This window comes from Patella vulgata, chromosome 7 (genome assembly GCF_932274485.2).
Source record: "Patella vulgata chromosome 7, xgPatVulg1.2, whole genome shotgun sequence".
Taxonomy (NCBI): Eukaryota; Metazoa; Mollusca; class Gastropoda; family Patellidae; genus Patella; species Patella vulgata.
The window spans coordinates 3,175,313-3,197,385 of record NC_065885.2 but is presented as its reverse complement, the minus strand read 5'-3'; the positions used below and the strand labels follow the sequence as shown (position 1 = coordinate 3,197,385).

The 22,073-nt window shown below is 38.7% G+C and overlaps 1 protein-coding gene across 2 annotated transcripts in view; it reads left to right on the top strand.

The window, feature by feature from the left end:
* Nucleotides 1-22,073, top strand: part of LOC126827400 (H(+)/Cl(-) exchange transporter 6) — a 51,351-nt gene that overhangs the window by 11,826 nt on the left and 17,452 nt on the right. For both annotated transcript variants that reach the window (XM_050556702.1, XM_050556703.2), the window contains 7 exons: nt 935-1,076; nt 1,875-2,028; nt 2,326-2,485; nt 3,196-3,302; nt 4,215-4,398; nt 5,249-5,307; nt 5,937-6,048. In XM_050556702.1, coding sequence (XP_050412659.1) covers nt 935-1,076; nt 1,875-2,028; nt 2,326-2,485; nt 3,196-3,302; nt 4,215-4,398; nt 5,249-5,307; nt 5,937-6,048 — 918 coding nt within the window. The remainder of the gene's footprint in view (nt 1-934; nt 1,077-1,874; nt 2,029-2,325; nt 2,486-3,195; nt 3,303-4,214; nt 4,399-5,248; nt 5,308-5,936; nt 6,049-22,073) is intronic.

The window sequence follows — 22,073 nt, the reverse complement described above, 5'->3', positions numbered from 1 at the left end:
TAGTGTTAAATGTTAACACTGTTAATAGGACAAACGTCACTGGAATTAATTTATAGTAATCCTTTTTGATTACAAATTGTTGTTTAATTTACGTGTAATTTACTGCACCACACCAAATTTACACAAAAACAAATACACGGACAGGACATCATACTCAGGAAAACACAAACATAATGACAATTCAAAAAAAGTGAATGGATCCGGGGGCTAGCCGTAATCGTCCACCGCGCTGTACAGTCCCGGGTCTGTAGTGACACAGACTTCACCCAAATTTGAAAACAATTAGGAATACAACCCAAAGTGTAATGCCAGCATGAGTCATGATCTGTTATATGCTACACGAAATGCGAATGTAAGCATATGTAGTAAAATATAACTATACAAGTGACCACATCGGTGAAATGTATAAAAAAGTAGTCTAAACTCTAAATTCAATCAAGAAACGTTTAAGTATTCAATACATATAGGGTACATGTTCCATCGTCACAAAAACAAAAAACAAAACTGAATACAAAGAAGCAAAAGAGAAATGTAGACTGTCTCGAGGGACAAGAGGATGTAACCATGTAAACAACGATAGTTACTCTTGTAAAACTGTCATGCCAAATTCGAGGATGGGGTAGACTAGGGGGGTGGGCGTCGAGGGTCCCAAAGAAGCTCGAATTCTAATACGGCATTGCCAATAAACAAGTCGTTTTTCGATATAGTGACCTGATCGAGACTGCCTTTTAGAATATCTAATTGATGTTGCAACATTATTCTTAAAGAATCTTCTGTGATCTGTGGATGAAACCGTCCTGCACCTGCTCAACCTCCTTGCTTTTCTCACTCAAGGACCTCATCGAAATAAAAAGTGTGTCATTATGTTAGTCCCGAAATTATCTAGTTTTAGTTGAGTGGACGTTTAACACAATTTCTCTATCTTTCACTGTAGCCATCTATTATTAATTCAACTCGATCATCTGTAGAGTTGACAGTCAGGGATTATTTCTGTGACGATGGTTACTATAACGACATGGCCACGTTATTCTTTAATCCACAGGAAGTAGCCATAAAACAATTATTCCATCAAGCAGGTAAGTAAACTAAGCTGATTGATGTATATTAAGTTGATCAATCATGTATATTAAGTTGATCAATCATGTATATTAAGTTGATCAATCTTGTATATTAACTTGGTAAATGGTGTAAAACTTGATCAATGGTGTAAAACGTGATCGATGATGTATAATAACTTAATACGTGGTATAAAACTTGATACGTGATGTATATTGACTTGATCAATGGGGTATATTAACTTGTTCAATGGTGTGGTGTATATTAACTTGATCAATGATGTATAGTAACTAGATCAGTGGTGTAAAACTTGATCAATGGTGTATATTAACTTGACCAATTGCGCATGACAAGAGCCACGGTCAATGAGTATGTAGCTGGGTATGTTCATCCGGATTTATAGCGTGGTGTTCTCATGGCAAAGACAAACACATATATCCCGAGGGCCTGGGACGAATCCTCCTGGTCAGTGAGCCAGTGGAACCACGCTAAACAATCAAACGGATTGTGGGTGAAAATACACCATGGTTGATCCAGATGGACTATGGACTGTCGACATTAATAATGTATGCCTTTCGCTGTGCAATTGTAAACTTTAGCCCAGCTCACAACCTGGAGTACTTGTTTTGATACGCACAGGTCGTAGGGTTTGGTAGCTCGCAGATTAGCAGCAATAAACCGGGTGAACATTTTGTATGGCCAGTCTGCGATCTTCTATAGTGCCGAACGGGTTTACTCACCATCAAATCAAATGGGAAGAAATCTTTAAATATTATTTTTGAATGTCAAGCTAATGTCGATGTTTTTTTTTCTTTAAGGTACCTTTAGTATGCCATCACTTGCCATCTTCTTCATCTTATTCTTCTTCTTGGCTTGTTGGACGTATGGCGTATCTGTACCAAGTGGGTTGTTCGTACCTTCATTATTATGTGGGGCAGCTTATGGACGATTTGTAGCCCTTTTCTTAGAACAGTAGGTATATTTTAATAGGGAATCGTTTAGTAATTGGACAATAGTTTCTATACGAATCCCAAAGTTTGCAGGTCAAAGGATGTCGTCACTTATATTATTCGGTACATTACGATGTGTACACTGTCCAGTCTGCCTTCTCCTTTTGGTGATCCACGTGAACCATTGGCAGTTGGAATTTGAAAAGAAGGCGGATAAATATATCTGCACGGCGCATGCACCTCGTTTATATCCCAAGTTTACGAGAGAAGCTAGACCCAATTTCATTTTATTTCATAATTTTGATAATCTTGTTTTCAGGGTATTTGGTTATAAAACTGTGTACTCTGGGACATATGCTCTTGTTGGTGCTGCTGCTTTTCTTGGTGGAGTTGTTAGAATGACTATCAGTTTGACAGTTATACTTATAGAATCTACTAATGAAATCAGTTATGGCTTACCGATCATGCTGGTGCTGATGGTATGTATTTTGTGAGTTTGATGTTTCTTGTACTTCTTACGGTACTACGAAGGCTCAGTGAGTAGGGCGCTGGCTTCTCAACCAGGAAGCCTCGTGTCGACAGTGAAGGTTCATAGATCTTTTCAAGTCCGTTTTTCTCATGTCAATGGTGAAGAGCAGAGGGCCTAGCAACAAAACGGGTCTAGTCGTCCCCTCGTGATGTCCCCTTACCAATGCTGCTGGACGGAGTGATGTCCTACCCCTGTCAGTAGTGCTTAAACGCGTCGTGTCCCCTTATCAGTGATGCCCCCCCCCCCTTGTTGGTGGTGAAGGGCGGAGTCCACGTGGCATGTAAATTATATCATTGACAGCACGTTAAAGACCCCTGACAGTTTGAAAAGGAAATAAGAATAGACCGGCGGTGGATGTAAAATTTACCCCATAGAATAAAACATGGCGTAATAACGCTATGAAAAAACAAATGTGTCTTACAGTTCAGTATTCTTGTAAAATCAATCTAGTAATGAAAGTATAGACGGTAAAGATGAAGAAATTTAAAATCGCTAAAGTAATACATTCGCTAGTGTTGATGTTCAAACCATCAAATCAACTGAAATGTTTGGAGACGACGCACCAACTGTTTGACTCTGGAACAAAATTTTTTATATTATATTATATTTAAAGGTAACTATTTTTAGACTATTAATACTTTATATGTTATATATTTGCAGGTAGCTAAATGGTCAGGTGATCTGTTTAATGAAGGTCTGTATGATATTCACATTAATTTAAAGAGTGTACCTTTATTAGAGTGGGATCCACCAACAGAAGCTGCCAGGTATTTACAACCTTTAAGGAGATTTGGTGGCCAAATGGTTTAGCGAAATGAAATGAAATGGGGTTTTACGCCCTACTGTTCTGCTACTTCTGGGCTAATGAAAGCGAGCATACGACATACAGTATGCTATGAGGGGCATTTTGCCCGCACAGCGGCGCTATGTCCTACTCTTATTTCGAATTCCGAATGCCAGGGATTCTATTTTATGCACGCCAATGTGTACACGGGACTTCGTTATTTGTCTCATCCGAACGACTATACACTGTCCCATGACAGGTCCTCTACCCTACACCACTGACAAGGTAACCATGCCAGAGAGTTTCTCGATGAACTTTCACCGCCAGCGCATGGATCGAACACGAGACTTTAAGGTTAGCGAGCCAACGTCTACTCACCGAGTCACCGTGGCTCTCTCGAATGGTTTAACGCACGCGCTTCAGGTCATAAGATCTGTCATTGAGTCAAGTGTAGTGGTTTTGATCCCCCGCTTATACTTGACAAGGAGTAGGGTCATCTGACCAGGCTCGTGTTTTTTTCCGGGTTTCCCGGTTTCCTCTACAGCTAAAGAAATTAACCATTTGTTGGTCTGGAAATAATTATTTTGCGCCGAGTTGGACCCCATTTGTTAAAGGGAGGAGGCATTGCGAATAGAAAGAGGGAGATCCTTCCATAATGAGGGACAGCATTAGAGAAGGTACGCTTGCCGTACGTCACTTGGGGGAACGGCCGCACTGGCTCAATGATAGGACTTTAGCTGAAGAACAGGTCCCGTTCGCCTCTTTGGAACTCCCCGTGTTAAAATTTCAGACAGATATGGTGGTGCTAGCTGATTGAGATTTTGTCTCCAAGGGACCGTAATTCTCAATCGACGACTGCATTTTGTCACAATCTTTTCCTTCTCAATTGTTTCAGGATGAAAGCTAATGCTATAATGGACAGTCGATTGAAAGTAGTATTCCCACAAACGAGAGTTGCCTCCCTTATACGACTATTAAAGACCACCGCCCATAACGTGTTCCCAGTAGTGACCGCAGCCCGCGATGATTGTTCAGCCGTGACGTTGGTGGGTCCATCACAAGAAGCAGATCTTCAAGAGGTTAAATTCGTTTATCTTTTCTTCAATTTTACCGGTTAAATTCATTACAGTTCATGCTAATAATTGGCATTATCTAATTTTTCACCGCTTTGTCCGGAGCCACGGTGGCTAGGTGGTTAAGACGCTGGCTCGCTAGCCTGGAGGTCGGGTGTTCGATCCCTGCATTCGCCGAGAAAGTTCATCTGGATTTTCCGACGTGGTTTCCCCTTGTCAGTGGTGCAAAACGGAGGGCCTGACAAGGACAGCTGTCTAGTCCTTCGGATGAGACGAAAAACCGAAGTCCCGTGTATACATGGGAATGCACGTAAAAGATCCCTTGGCAGTTGGAATTCGATATAAGAGTAGGCGATAGTGCCGCTGCCCGGGCAAAATGTCTCTCATAGCCCACTGTATGGCGTATGCCCGTCTTCATTAGCCCAGTTTTGGAGCAGAACAGTAGGACGTTAAACCACATTTCATTTCACCGCTTAGTCCACGTTAAGATGTACACGAATTGATTAGAGATGACAGTTCTCGCTGAATATGCTGAAAATTTCAGTGAAATTACTTACTTCACTCTGAGCCTAGATATTAACGATACAATTATAGGCTAGCTCCGGTTGTCATTACTTGCGTTGTTACGATAATAAATAAAGCCTCGATTATCCATTTTTACGGTAACCGCATCCACGACAAGACGTATTTAAATCTATTAAATATCACATGCTAGCGATGGCATCGAGAGTTGATTATAGTCTTGGTAAGTTAATTAATTATTGTCTAATTAATAATTCATATAACATTTACGGCCTAAATTTAACATTTAAGATTTTAAACACCAACGTTGAATATGTTTTTTTTTTATTTTCAGCAAGATGACGTTGAATGTTTTGTTAATCAAAATAATTCTAACCAAGGCGGTGACGGAAAGTAGGTACAAGTTTTATTCTAACTGCTTATTTATACGCCAACATTATTATGTTGTCGCACTGTCCGTCGGTCCGGACGTCAATGTGATAGAGGTTTTTGGCGGGTTTTGTGTGAAGTCGATATTAAGCGTTCCGTGACCTTTTGCAGCAGTGTTATACCCTCTTTCCGAGAACCCGTGAATAGTATGCAATTTGTCCCACATAGCTCACTGCATGGCGCATGCACGTCTTCATTAATCTGGTTGGTACATAACACTATGACGTTAAACCCCATTTCATTCATTCATTCATTCATTCGTTTTCATCTAGCGTCATTACGTCAGACATGTCTCCATGGCATTAAGTCAGACAGGTCTCCATCCTCTATCATTACGCCAGGCATGTTCCTAGCATTACGTCAGACATGTCTCTGTCATTACGTCAGAAATATATCATTACATCATTACTCCAGATGACTCCAGACATGTCTCTGTCATTACGTCAGACATATGTCTCTATCATCGCGTCTTTACGTAAAGCAGGTCTCTACCATCACTGAGTAAAGAACGCACCACCACCAACACTGCTGTCTTCAAACATGAAAAACACGTGCATTCATTTTGGGGTTGGTTTTTTTTTTTACATTTTTAGTCCTATAGAACTCCTCCAAAGGAATTTACCGATGAAGTTTGAAGGAATGATATTACGATCACAGTTGGTTACGTTACTCAAGAAACATGCTTGGTATAGAGAAAATGTTCAGGTTTGTAGTATCAGTAAACAGCCATTCTTTAAAACTATAATTCTTATTTCTTATCAGTAAACATCTATTCTTTTAAAGGACAATATTTACGTCAGGTATTATCATATGTGATAGAAATGGTTAAACACGTTCCCAATATAATTTTAACACAGATATCATTGCTACGATAGACGCGTTATGAAGCTTTCAAGAAAAGGAAGTGACGAACGCAAAAGAAATAACGAGTTATCCTTCGTAGCAAGCAATGATCTCTGTGTTAAAATTATATTTGGAACGTGTTTAACCAATTCTATCACATGTGATAATGACTGACACCAATATTGTCCTTAAAACTGTAATTGTAATTTCTTATCAGTTTTGGTCGCCGAAATGTTATGAGCAATACACATTGCATGACAGTCTCTCGGCAATCTACATCGGAAACATTTCACTTGGTCCCCGACGTTTTGCCTCGTTTTCCAAATCTCACTCGAAATCATAGAGCACACCCTAACTTTCGGGCAAGCTGACTTTTCGGGCAGACGGGTAAAGTGAAAACAAACATTTATTTCATCTACTTGGCAAAGTAAAGTGCCCGAAATCTAATAAACACTAATTTTACGGGCTGGAATTGCAGGAAAACGCGTTTGCGGCTGTCAAATATTCCAAAATTTTCTTGCGGGGTCCATACAAGGTCAGTTCTGGTTCTTCGCCTCTCGACGAAAACCGGCGCCGCTCTCTGTAAACCCGAAATTTTTTCGGGCATTTCTAGTTTTGCTTCCCTTACTGTTATCGAGCCCTAATATAACACTAATTTTACTTTTCTTTTAATTGAATGCCACGAATTTGTACAGAGTTGACTATGGATTAAAAAATGTTGCCTGGAGTCACTCTACATTGTGCGACATTTTTCGGGCATCGATTATTATTTGTGAATGCAGCTGGAACAGTCTGATTGGATGGTTGGAATTCAGAGTGGGATTTCGGTTACAAAACCATTGGATACTTTTGGAGTTTACACGTGCTAGAATAGCCGAAAACGCCTTTGCGGTGGTTAAATTTTCAAAATTTTCTCCGGGAGGGTGTACCCCCGAACCCAGCGACGATTGATTGGTTGTTTGGAATTCCGGTCAGCCAGGTAGGCTATATTGGACCAAATTGAAGTTGCTGTATTCACAGGCTGGAATAGCAGGAAAACGCATTTGTGGCATTTAAATTTTCAAAATTTTCTCCCAACGGTCCCGTCTTCGTGGACTGTAGACGATTGATTGGAATTCGAGTCAGCCACCTGAGGGGGGGGGGGCAAGGTAAGCTCCGCTCTCTTCGCCTCTCAAGGAAGACAGGCGCTCTCTGTAAACCCGAAAATTTTTTCGGGCATATCGCGTTCTGCCCCCCCCCCCCACTAGCTGTCATCGAGCCCGTACGCCTATGGTATCTAAACTGGATTCTTGCTTTATTTCTAAAGTACATTTTATTAAAGGGGAATTAGGTAAGATTAGATAAAGGGCTGACAATTCTTGCTATAATAGTTAACAAATAGATAATGCAAACAGAATATGATGGAAATTTCAGTCAAATTGCTTCACTCTGAACCGAGATATTAGCTATTCAATTTTAGGCCTCAATCGTCATTACTACCATTGGCACGGTAATAGACAGTCTCGGTTATTCATTTTTACGTTAAATCATCCACCACAATACGCATTCAAATCCACTAAATATCGCAGACTGACGATGACATCGAGAATTGATTATGGTCTTGATAAGTTTATGTCTAATTAATAATCTATATAACATTTAAGGCCTAAGGAAAGAGCCGCAATAACAGATTTAGCTCTTGCACAATGCGAGTTTAATTCAATATTCATCCAAACATATTTTATTAATATTTAGCGTTTTCCGGAATTCTATCCGGATTATCGCCCTTGTTGTTACTAAAGTTTTGACGTTCTAACTCTTGACGTCAACTGGCAGACTATCGTTATCAGGAAATGCTATTCAGGAGACGACAACCGTCAGGACCGGTCGCATTATTGTTTTTCAGTTTTGAATAAAGCCTGTAATATTACAGGCCCTGGACGGTAGAGCGTATCAGACGTTTGCTGCTCACCCCCAGATTCATTCACTTGATTTGATATTTCTTGTTTATTTGTTGCCATGTCTGTGTAGTTTGTCTTGTCCGTAGGTTTGTCTTGGCGGTTTTGTTTTGTGTGTTGTGTTGTCCTTCTGCACTGACTATAAGTCAATTTGACTTACCCCGTTTAATAACAAGACGGCGTTTCTTATATCAATAAAAACAGTTTTTATCCCCCATCAAACATAACGACTCTTTGTACGTGTATGGTTCATATAGTTATTTTAATTACTTACTAAAATATATTATTAATATAAAATCAATGCAAGATTCTTGATGTGTCATGGTTTCCTATTTATGGCGTTCTGTATTTGTCTAAAATAATAATTCAAATATATATAATTCATATATATTTAACTTGTTTCCGTGTTTATTTCAATTAGCGCATCTTAAAATCAGACACAAAGCTAATTGACCGATATTTTCATTCCAATTGCGACGATTTTAGTCGGAAACACTCATTATACTTAGAGTATTTTTAGAACTGTTTATTCCGCTTTAATTTTTATAAGGAGCCACGGTGGCTAAGTGAGTAAGACGCTGGCTCACTAACCTGGAGATTTCGGGATCGCTCCCGGTGTTGGCCGAGAAAGTTTATCGGGTTTTTCCGGCGTGGTTCCCCCTTGTCAGGGCCTGACAAGCACAGCTGTCTAGTCGTTCGGATGAGACGAAAAATCGAGGTCTCGTCTGTACATGGACGTGCACGTAAAAGATCCCTTGGCAGTTGGAATTTGATATAAGAGTAGGCCGTAGCCCCGCTCTCCGGGCCAATTTCCCTCATAGCACACGGTATGGCGTATGCCCGTCTTCATTAGCCCAGTCGGGGCAGAACAGTAGGATGTTAAACACCATTTAATTTCATTTTTATATGTAATGAAATTGAAAATGTTTATTTAGTTTTTTTGTGTATTTCGAGTAATTCGGATGGCTGAATGGTTAGCACGTGCGCTGTATCATACGGTCTGTCATTGAGTCAACTGGCGTGGTTTCGGTTATCCGGTTTTACGTTGCAAGGGGTTTGGTCGCCTGTCCAACCTCGTGGGTTTTCCCCAGGTCCCCCGTAAGACCCCTACGCGCAAGAGAATTATCGAAATAAAATTGAACCATGTGTTAGTCCCGAAATGACATAGTTTGTGTCGAGTGGACGTTACCCCCCCCCCCCCCACACTCTCTCTCTCTCTCTCTCTCTCTCTCTCTCTCTCTCAGTTTTTGTGTGTATGTGTAAGACAGAGCAGATAGTTTCTCAGAGTAGATAATCCTCTATGTGCCGAATGACTGCTTCTATTAGATATGCATAATTCAGTTCATTTTCAATGGGGTTTTTTAACAAGCATCTTAAGATTTTCAAATATTATTACCGCGTGGGCTGGTCGGATTTCATTTTGTATAAAAGAAAAATGTGTTTGATCAACGTAAATGTATTAAAGCAATAGTTCTTATTAGGAGTTTATCTTGTCATATCAATTGGAACCTTGCTAGGAGCTTTTTATATAATATCAATTGAAACCTTGCTTTATTTAATGAAATAACAGAAAAAAAACACCTCAGATGATCCGCAACCACTACAGACACACTCCAAAACAATTACTGCCTTGTTCAAGGAAACTTCATCAGATTTCATCAATTTCCTTTTTTTGTTTAATTGGAAGTTGTAGAAATGATGTGGGGCGAAGATGCAACATTTGTCGAGTTATTGCAGTGTCAATAACTTGTAGTTTATCCTACGTGTCTGTTTGTGGATTTAGTTGTTTAAGTAATGCTGGTAATATTTGTAAAGAATAGTGTTACTGATGTCACCAAACAGGCCCACAGAAACCATATTGATTTGCCACAGTTTAAAGCCTCAATAATTATAAATAATTAAACTCCGTTTGTTGATATTTGCCTTATATCATCTTTTCATACCGTAACTTATATCATGACCACTACTGGAGGGGGGGAGAGAGGGGGAGAGGGTGGAAGAGGGGGAGAGGGGATGGAAGAGAGGGGGAGAGGGTGGAAGAGGGGTGGAAGAGAGGGATGGGGAGATAGAAAGATATAACATATGGGTTTCAATGTTCATTTTACACAAACCAAGTTCATTTCGGAACTAATATATGATTCTTTTTTTTTCAATAATTCACTCACGGGTTTAGGTCTTTATGAAATGGGGTGGGGGGTTGGATGGCCGAATGGTTAGCACGCGCGTGCTGTATCATACGGTCTGTCATTGAGTCAACTGGCGGGGTTTCGATTCCCTGGTTGTACGTGACAAGGAGTAGGGTCGCCTGTCCAACCTCGTTGGTTTTCTCCGGGTCCTCCGGTTTCCTCCCACTGCTAAAGACCCTACGCGCAAGCGAATTATTATTGAAATAAAATTAAACCATATGTTAGTCCCGAAATGACCTAGTTTGTGTCGAGTGGACGTTAAACCCCATTTCTCTCTCTCTCTTTATGAAATGACATATTTTTTTTGTCGATTTATCAATAAACCGCATTTCTCTCTTTATCTCTTCGTCAATGGTGTTCACGACAGGTGCAAAAAAAAAAAAAAAAAAAAAAAATTAAGTAAAGGTGTTGAAATACTGATATTACTCACCCGGCACGAACTTGATAATAAGAATTATTGACTACACAAACTTACTTTATTTGCATATATTTACAAGTGGAACTTCAGTTGAGTTAATAAAGCTGATAATCAAGGCATGAATTATTATATATATATCCATATGGATCGAGGCTAATGGTTGGTATATCTATATATGGACAAAGATTAGTAATTGTTATAGCCAGATGTACTACGACTAGTAAGTCGTTTATCTATATATGGACTGAGGCTAGTATTTGTTATCTTAGGCTAGTAATTGTTATATATCCGTATCGACTAAGGCTAGTAATTGTTATATCTATATATGGATTTAGGCTAGTAATTCTTATATCTATATATGGACTTAGGTTAGTATGTGTTATCTTAGGCTAGTAATTGTTATATCTATATATGGATTTAGGCTAGTAATTGTTATGTCCATATATGGACTGAAGCTAGTATTTGTTATCTTAGGCTAGTAATAGTTATATAACCGTATCGACTAAGGTTAGTAATTGTTATATCTATATATGGATCTCGGCTAGTAATTGTTATATCTATATATGGACTTAGGCTAGTAATTGTTATATTAGGCTAGTAATTGTTATATCCATATCGACTAAGGCTAGTAATTGTTATTTCCATATCGATTATGGCTAGTAATTGTTGTATCTATATCAGTGAAGAGTATAGTAATTGTTATAACCTTAGAGACTACGTACGTTTCGTGATTGTTATTTAGATATCAGTAATTGTTATTTCTATATCGACTAAGATCAGTATATTTCGGTATCAGTAATTGTTATTTTCATATCGACCAATGTTAGTAATTGTTATTTTCATATCGACCAATGTTAGTAATTGTTATGGACTGAGACTATTAATTTGTATGTCCATATATCGACTAAGACTACATTTGTAGTAATTGTTATATCCATATCGACTAAGTCTAGTAATTGTTATTTCCATATCAGTAATTGTGATATCGACTAAGACTAGTAATTGTTATTTCCATATTAGTAATTGTTATTTCCATATCAGTAATTGTTATTTCCATATTGACTAAGTCTAGTAATTATTTTATTTCCATATCAGTAATTGTTATTTCCATATTGACTAAGTCTAGTAATTATTTTATTTCCAAGGTGAATATAAACTTGTATTGCAGGCATTAGAATTTTGATGACCAGCAGTGTTTTTTAAAACTTAATGCTGATATGTGATTATTGGATCTTTTCTAACCACGAAAAAAATAAAATTTGATCTATCTATCGACATGAAATGGGGTTTAACGTCCTACTGTTCTGCTCCGACTGGGCTAATGAAGGTGGACATACGTCATTCAGTGGGCTATGAGGGAAATTGTGCCCGGACAGCGGCGCCAAGGCCTACTCGTACATTTGTTACGTGCACGCCAATGTGTAAACAGGACCTTGGTTTTCGGTACCACCCGAACTATTAGACAACTGTCCTGTTCTGGTCGTCCGTCCTACACCACTGACCGGAAAATCCCGACGAACTGGCTTACTCACTTAGCCACCGTGGCTCCCATTTGATTTATCGATCCAAACAGACAGCTGCATTGCCAATTCTCAGTCAGTCGGTAATATTGTTGTATTTTCAGTTCAAATTTTCTTTTTCTTTTGACAACAAAATAAGTTATTTTAATTGAAGAAACACAGATAAAATACGTAATTATTGGTCAATGGGTGCCACAAAAGCTCTAATAAATTGGTATGTTAATTCCCGTATAAACTCGGTTAATTCTGTCCTCCACGGTGTACGCCTCAAACAGAGAGAGAAATGGGGCTTAACGTCCACTCGACACAAACTAGGCCATTTCGGGACTAACATATGGTTTAATTTTATTTCAATAATTCGCTTGCGCGTAGGGAGGATACCGGAGGACCCTGAGAAAACCCACGGGGTTGGACAGGCGACCCTACTCCTTGTCACGTACAACCGGGGATTCGAAACCACGCCAGTCGACTCAATGACAGACCGTATGATACAGCACGCGCGTGCTAACCATTCAGCCATCCAACCCCCCACGCCTCAAACAACTTGACAAACTACAAAAGTTACAAAACTCGGCCACTCGTCTTATTTCTAGAACAGTATACATAAATCATTCCACACCTGTTTTATATAAACTACGTGCACTTCCTGTAATTTTTAGAATTTAATATAAGATTTTTTTATTAGTTTTTATATCTTTTACGTTTTTATGATTCTTGTCGACAATTACGTCCTCTAGTAATAAATGTCAATCTGTGGAATAGATTTCCTTATCCGGTCATGTACTTCCGTGTTGTCATTTAGAATTTCTCTTAAAAAATTCTTTGATTAATCATTTCTGTGATAATTATATCTATAATTGTGTACAATAATTATATCTATAATTGTGTACAATAATTATATCTATAATTGTGTACAATAATTATATCTATAATTGTGTACAATAATTATATCTATAACTGTGTACAATAATTATATCCATAATTGTGTACAATAATTATATCTAGCCTGGAGGTCGGGTGTTCGAGAAAGTTCATCCAGATTTTCCGGCGTGGTTCCCCTCTTGACAGTGGTACAGGACGGAGGGCCTGACAAGTACTGCTGTCTAGTCGTTCGGATGGGACGAAAAAACTAGGTCCCGTGTACACATTGCCGTACATGCAAAAGATCCCTTGACAGTTGGAATTCGATATAAGAGTAGGCCGTAGTGCCGCTGTCCGGGCAAAATTTCCCTCATAGTACACTGTAAAGTGTATGCCCGTCTTCATTAGCCCAGTCGGTGCAGAACAGTAGGACGTTAAACCTCATTTCATGTCATTTCATTTTCTTCTACCGCTGGTATTTTGCGTTTGGTTTTTAATCAATATTAAAGGGTTATTATGAAAGATTATATAAAACGTTGACAGTTCTCGTTATAATAGTTAAAATATAGATAACGTAAATAGAATATGCTGAATATATCTGTCAAATTGCTTCATTCTGCACCGAGATATTAGCTTTTGATTTAAAGCTAGCTTCGATCACCATTACTTAAGTAGGTGCGATAAACAAACAAAGTCTCGATTATCCATTTTTATGTTTAATTATTTTTTAAAAAATGTATTCCAATCCGCTTAATATCGCAGGCTACCGATGGCATCTAGAGTTGATTATGGTATATGAAAAAATAGCGCCTAGTCGTTCGTGTGGCCATAAATGCTGGAATTTGATAAGAGTAGGCGGACACTGCGCGGGCGACCCCCCCCCCCCACCCCCGCCATAACACACTGCATGGCCGCCTTCTTTAACCTAGATGTCACCAGTTTGATTAAAAAACAAATCCTATTTCGTTTAATTTTTTAGTTCAAAATTTCGCGTTTTAGTTCAAAATTTCGCGTTTTACTTGTCTTTACTACACTAGTATCTGTAAAAGTGGTTATAACCCGCGTTCTGGTGATGTGAGGGATTAGCCAATTAAATGGTCTCTTACGGCGAGATTTGGCGTGAGGTGAACGGAACTGTGGGTAACCCACTAGAACTGACGCGACATTCCACTAAAACCGGTCAGATCTTCATGTAGAAGAGGCCATTGAAAGTATAAAAAAAACGAAACGAAATATAGATCTGTATTTTGATCAGATTGTGGTGTCACTTTCCATCTTCAGTGACAGTTATGCGTTCCAATTTGGACCAACCCTGTTGTTCGTGTAATAAACAAAGCGTGGGGTTCTTTACAAAGCGTGGGTTTCTTTACCTATGAATAAATTAACACGGACATATATCTACAATGGAAATATGAGATACCAAGGTTACAGAGATATGTTTCAGAGAAAGGTTATTCTCACACGTTGAGAAAATAAAAACACTCGGTAAATTTAAAATCAATAGAAAACAACCAGCTTGATTTAAAGCCGTGTTCTGAAATGTTATACTCCGCTTGTACGTGACAAGGAGTAAAGTGACCTCGTAGGTTTCCTCCTGGTACCCCTGTTACCTATCACTGCTCGATCGATCGAGAAAGAGAGAGAGAGAGACAGAGACAGAGACAGAGAGAGAACTCGGCCATTTCGGGACAAACATGTGGTTCTTCAGCTGTTGGAGGAAACCTTAGGACCCGGAGAAAACCCACGAGGTTGGATAGGCTACCCTACTCCTTGTCACGTACAAACGGGGAATCGAAACCACGCCAGTTCTCTCAATGACAGACCTTATGATACAACGCACACGCGGCAAACGCCCCACTGCTACGCACAAGAGAGTATTAATGAAATTAAATTGAATCATATGTCACTCCCGAATGACGGAGGTTGTGTCGAGTGAACGCCCCCCTCGACATGATACTTGGCATGCTTGTGCGTTGAAGAATTACGCTAACCATTGACGATGGTCGATTTTTGATTTGACGTCGGGACAACGTATAGTCGTTCGGGTGGGACAAAAAACCGAGGTCCCATGTATTGGCGTTCATGTAAAAGATCCCTTGGCAGTTGGAATTCGATATAAGAGTAGGCCGTAGTGCCGCTGCCCGGGCAAAATTTCCCTCATAGCACACTGTATAGTGTATGCCCATCTCCATTAGCCCGGGCAGGAGCAGAACAGTAGGACGTTAAACCCATTTCATTTCATTTCATTTCACTTTAGTCGGTCCATAAGAAATATGGCGGAGAATTAGTGTTTGATATCATGGGTTCTAACGTCTGTCTAGAGTGATAAAGAGTACGGTTGCTTGCCTTATTTATATCAGCTTGTGGAGACGCTCTTCGGGAAGAAAACTAATGCTCCACCAATTCTAGTCCGATAATCATGAAACTTGGCATAATTGTTCCTTGGGCAATATTGCACATGGATTGATGAATATAATGTCATAATTCCAAGATGGCGTTGACGAAGTTTTTGGTCTATGGTGCGCCACTCGCCACACCTCTACAGATTCCGGTACCCTACATCTAGCCTCGGCTGTACGACAATAAGTGATATGTACCTACGCCCATTTGCTATCCGGCTTACTTATTAGGAAAGCGTCCGCTTTTAGAAAGACGTTCTTCTAAAAATGGCATGTTCGAAGAGTGTGTAGATTTTTCATTGTTGCAAAGTTGTCCTTTGTTTTAAAAAAACGAATAAACTTGAACGGAAAACAGCTTCAGACATTGAAAGTTTTGTATGATAAAACACTCTTCACAGGTGTCTTCATGGGCCCACCATTTGTAATCCGGGAACTTGAAAGTAGTTCCAATGGCGGACTTCGTCATAGAGCCGAGTGTCTGCTGAGGTTTGCCGAGTGTATGGTACGCTTGTTGTATTTTCTTCTGTTTGTTGATTAGCGAATTAATGAAATAGGAATATCCAATATGATAGTCCGTTTCTCCCAAGCGTGATATCTCAGACACGTTTTCTAAGTTACTTGATAGAAGGAGTAGTGTCGCCTGTCCAACCTCGTAGGTTTTCTCCGGGTCCTCCGGTTTCCCCCCACTGCTAAAGACCCCTACGTAAGTGATACCGTGTACAACCCCTGCCAGTTGAAATTCGATGAAGAGTATGCCTGTCTTCATTATCCGGGAGAGAGAGAGAGAGAGAGAGAGAGAGAGAGAGGGAGAGGAGGGGGGTGGAGAGAGAGTAATTTCCGGAATAACATATGGTTCAGTTCTATTTCAATAATTCGCTTGCGCATAGGAGTCCTATAGCAGTGGGAGGACAACCGGGTGACCCGGAGACAACACACGAGGTTTGACAGCCCTACTCATTCTCACGTACAGCCAGGGAATCGAAACCACGCCAGCTGACTCAATGACAGACCTTATGATACAGCGCGCACTACCTATTCGGCCATCCAACCCCCCGGGTTGGTGCAGAAAAGGACGCTAAATCCCATTTCATATAAGCCATGACCCTCCTATCCAGTTTCGGGATCAAACGAAAAATACAAATTAAGGGATTAGTTTTATTTATTTTCATTCTTTATTTTTCAATTTCAAAAAACACTAATTTCATGACACAATGACATCATGACATCATGACACATTGATATGATTTAATTGTGTATATTTTCTAAAAAACAAAAGAAAGTATAACTGATTTTTTTCCTAACAAATATTAACGGTAATTAAAGAATCGAGTGCCATGATTGTCTCTGAAAACACTGGTAATGGTATTTTTCTGTATTCTGGTGGCACTCGAATTTCTTCAATTAATAATTGGCAATTTGGTTCTATGATTGGTATTTTAGTGAAGCACCGTTCATTCTCTGTAGAATGGCTTCTGATATCATAATAGTGCTGTTGTTTCAAATGTTGCGGGTCAAGGTCTTAGGTTGACCAATGACGGTGAGCACGTCTGTAGAATCTGCTTGCTATATAAGTTGATAGTTGTTTATATACAAAAACCCCAAAATCATTCACAGAAAACAAACCTGAAAATAGACCAATTAGAACATATAAGATGATCTTCTTAAAAGGAGCTAAGTCTTTAACTCAATATTCGAAATTAAAAACACGAATTCGAATTCCATATTGGTCCATATGTCAATCAATACTGATGTTGTTATCTTGTCGTGAAACTAAAGGATCCTAATATCCTTTATTTAAGACACAACTAATATTTTATAATCAGTACACGAGTCGTGTACCCTATTGTTTCGGATGCCATTTTGTAATGAACAAATAAAACATATCCTACAGCACAAGGTGGAAGTAATTAGTAAAGGCTGATTCACAAACAACAACATAATAATTTAAAAAACGTATAGAATTTGAACTGTTCACGTATTTCACCGAACATAATTGATTAGACATTACATTATTTTTTTGCAAAAATTGAATATAAATTACCTAACATACATTAATATCACTATTTTGCCTTATTACACTATTTTGCCTATACCGTTTTTTTAGGACTTCGAATTTCGTCTAATGGTTTGGATTGTTCGTACTTGGTTTTATTTTATTAATATGTGGTTTTAGAACCATTTTTGTTTATGTCAAGGTTCCAAAAAATAGAGCCATGCGCCCCTTAAACATAACAATTTTAGAAATTCATATGGTTTGTATTCCCTATAACGTTTTGTAACGAATGGTTAAAGTCATTATATGTATATATTCATTGACTAGATATAAGGTCAGTTCAGGGTCAATTGATAACAAAGTTTTTTAAGGATGCATTATTCAAGGTCTAAATCTACCTAATACAGATCTTTCGTTAGATATTGATTTACATGCCAGGCCAATAATCAGCTCTCTAGATCCTAGTGCTAGAACCTAGAACATTGGATGGTTTTGATTTTCAACATATTTAAAGGAGCTAAATCGCTAATATTTGGGACCTAGAAATTGACGCAAATGGGTTGCAATGCATATGATAATGTAATATGGATGTATATAAACTGATTTACATTCAGTTGTTTCTGTTTTTATTCTAATTTTAAATCAGTTATGTTCGGCGAGATACGACAGAAGTCTCAATAGAATGCCAATCTCTACCATCTGGTTATTCCAGTCTACACCGATAGTATTTATTGCGCATGCTCTCTAGATAAGAATATGACGTCTACCGTTTGACATGACTTGTGGAATATGTCTAGCCTCGTTCTTCGAGTCCCTTGTGTACGCATTATGGTACACGATTCGTGTACCAATGGTAAAAAGTTTATTTTGTCTTAAATATTGGATATCAGAAGCCCATCTTTTCCCTGTAAGATCACAACATCAATATTGCAATGTTGAAGACTTTGGATGATATTGAGTTAGAGACTTAGCTTCTTGTAAACACAATTGGTAGTTAATGATTTAATTAAGAAATGGATAATCGAGACTTTGTTTATTATCGTAACAATGGTAGCAATGACAATCAATCCTACACTGTTATGTAAACGACGATGACTTCACTCAGAATGAAGGAATTTAAACACAATACCTCGGTCATTTTGAGACTAGAATATCGCGTGTAAAATCATAGGGAGGAAAAATATCCCTGGTAAGCTTGCGAAGGCGTCTTTTACGTGCACGCCAAGATGTACACGGGTGGGCCTAGGATTTTTGTCCCATCAAAAATACTAAGCACACTTGCCTTCTCAGTCCCGCAAGGGCCATGTCTCACAATTGCACACAAATGATCCCTTGATAATAGGAAAAGTAGGTGGATATGACGTTTTTCAAAAAAAATTTCCCCCATGACACACCGTGTTCAATAACCCGGGTTGGAGGAGGTAAGTAGGTCAATAAACCTCACTTCATTTCCTTTTATTTACTGTTATTTCCTCATATACCTTCACCTTAAAATAAAGCTAATCTCAGGTTAATAGGACGTTATTCGGAAACAATATCACATCCATGTAATTTGTCTGTTGAGAGAGCAACCAATAGGTATTTCAATCACTGATTCACAAGATAGCTTACAGCAAACTAAATTACAATAGCTATTATTACCCTTAAAGTAATCACATTTTACCAAGATATGCCACAGAAGAATAGTCGACACTTTTATTGTAGCTGTTTTTAGAAAACACGGCAGTGGTACAGACTAAACGATTTCTTGAACATATACTGTCATTGGTATTTATCAATCAAATTGGTATGTTTGTCATGGTTTTTTTATGTGTAATGGTCGGAATCGCTTGTGGCTTTGATAACGTGTGATAACAGTGAGCTAGATAAGTAACAAAGGTCAAAAATAGATTTATTTATGACGTCCATGGTTTTGTGTTTGTGCTTATTTTCCCAATATTACAGTTTCTGGTAATTTTAACTTTAGAAAGGTTCATTGATCGAGATTTGTAATAAAGGACAAAAGATATTTTTTATTTGTATTGTGTTTGCACTTATAATACCGATATTATAGTTCGATTTGTTAAGATAGGTAATTACATTTTCACAGTTTGTTCAAAATAATTGCATTCAAATTATATTTATTATGTCCGTATCAGGAGATAATTTGTCGATTTCACAGGTTGATTTTTATTATATGGGTGTCATATATTTCACAGTTTTTATGGACGACGTTCCAGAAATAGGTTTTATTTGTAACCTTTAATTTGTATAAAGACACGTTATTACATTTGCGCAATTTCTTTAACCTAATTAAATTCAAATGATATATGAGAGAGGGGGAGGGAGGAGAGAAATGGGGTTTAACGTCCACACGACACAAACTAGGTCATTTCGGGACTAACATATGTTTCAATTTTTAATTCAATAAATCTATTGCGCTTAGGGGTCTTTAACAGTGGGGGGGGGGAACCGGAGAACCTGGAGAAAACCCACGAGGTTGGACAGGCGACCCTACTCCTTGTCACGTACAACCGGGGAATAGAAACCAAGGCAGTTGACTCATTGACAGACTTTATGATACAGCACGCACAAGTCCTACCCATTCAGACCCACCCCACCCTCAAATAATATACGATTCATGCGATAATTTGTCGACTAATTAAATTTGAATATTGCAAGTCTTCCTTTAAGCCTTAAATATTATAGAAACTATTAATTAAACATTTATTAACACAAGACCATAATCAACTCGCGATGCCATCTTATGTTTCGGATTTTCACTGGATTTGAATCCGATTTGCTGCTCAACGCTCATAGATGATTTAATCCAAAAATAGATAATCGTGACTATGTTTTTATTGTACCGACTTTCGTAAGGATGATCGAGGCTAGTCCTAAAATTCAAACGTTAATATCTCTATTGAGAGTGAAGCACTTTGACTGAAATGTTTCAGCATATCGCCTTTACATTATCAAGTTTTTAACTATTATAGTGAAAACTGTCAGCTCTTTATCTACATCTTCCATAATGCCCCTTGAATACGTCCCATGCGATTATTTGTCGGCTAATTAAAGTCGTTTTTATTATAATTTCATATATATGTGTGGTATATTCCACAGTTTTAATTGACGAAGTTCCACAAACGGGTTTAATTTGTTTAAAGACACGTGATGACATTAAAACAGTTTGTTTAAAATAATTGCAGTCTAATTATATCCATACCATGCAATAATTTCTGAAATAATCGAGGTCAATTTACAAATGAATTTTTATCATATTTTAATAATTAATTTATTTAATATATTTTTCCAATTTTACGCTACAAAGTTTCATAAATGGATTTTTTATTTATGGAGAGCGCAGTGGCAGCCTACTGCTGGTCCTAGAACAATTCACTGGATTTAATGTTGTTTGTTTTTTAAATGTGTGTGTAGTAGGTCCGCAGGTTTGTCTTATCGGTTGTGTTTGTGTGTAGTGTGGTTCTCCTGCTCTTCCTATTATATTCTATAGTTTACTGAAATATTTTGCAATTTTAATCAACGAAATTTCACAAACGAGTTTTTTTTTATTCTGTTTTACTAGGGGTTGACCCGGCATAGAACTAGTATAGCCGTGAACCGAAGTAGCATAATTCTGAAACCGGAAATGGTAGTCCAAAGCCACCAGGCCTATGTTACTCCCCGAGCTACCCCTATACACAAAATGTCACCCTTGCTACAGCCCTAGTGTAGCCACCAACCCTGAACACAAACACAACCACCGTCACAAATATTAGTATAGATAATTTAGTTAAACGACATATTGGTGGAATAAAAAAAAAACTAATGGCCGACTGGGCTAATAACGACTACTCTTTATTTCCAAATGCAACTGTCAGATGTGCAGACGGGTTCTCGAGTTTTCGTCCGATTCGAACGACGCACGCTGTTCCTCCAGGACCTCCGCCCAGCACCAACTGACGAGGGGAAACCACTCTGGACATTTCCGGGGAACGTTCTCAACCAAATCGGAACTGATTTGGTCTCTTATGATAAAGTAGGGCCCTGGAGGTCGCGGGTTCGATCCCTGTATTGGCCGAGAAAGTTCATCGGGATTATCCGACGTGGTTTCCCATTGTCACTGGTGCAGGAAGGAGGGACTGACAAGAACAGCTGTCTAGTCGTTCGGATGGGACAAAAAGATCCCATGGCAGTTGAAATTCGATACAAGAGTAGACCGTAGCGCCACTGTCCTGGCAAAACTCTCTTCATAACACACTGTATGGAGTATGCCCGTCTTCATTAGCCCAGTCAGAGCAAAACAGTAGGACGTTAAACCCCATTTCATTTGCGTACTCAATGAGCCACGGCGGCTGCCATTTTACATAAAATGTTAAATACTTACCCCGATTACACATACAGTGACGCAATAAAACTTCATTTTCGTGCCTTTAAAGTCCCCTCTATAGATGCTTGTTCCTTTTGTGTTTGCCAAATACGTATAATTTCACTGATAGCGCTTAGTGCCTCGTCTGAACCGATAGCTGTTGACTGCATGGCTTCTACTCGATGTCTAAGGAAAGCGCTGATTAAATCTGCTTTGTCACCTGAA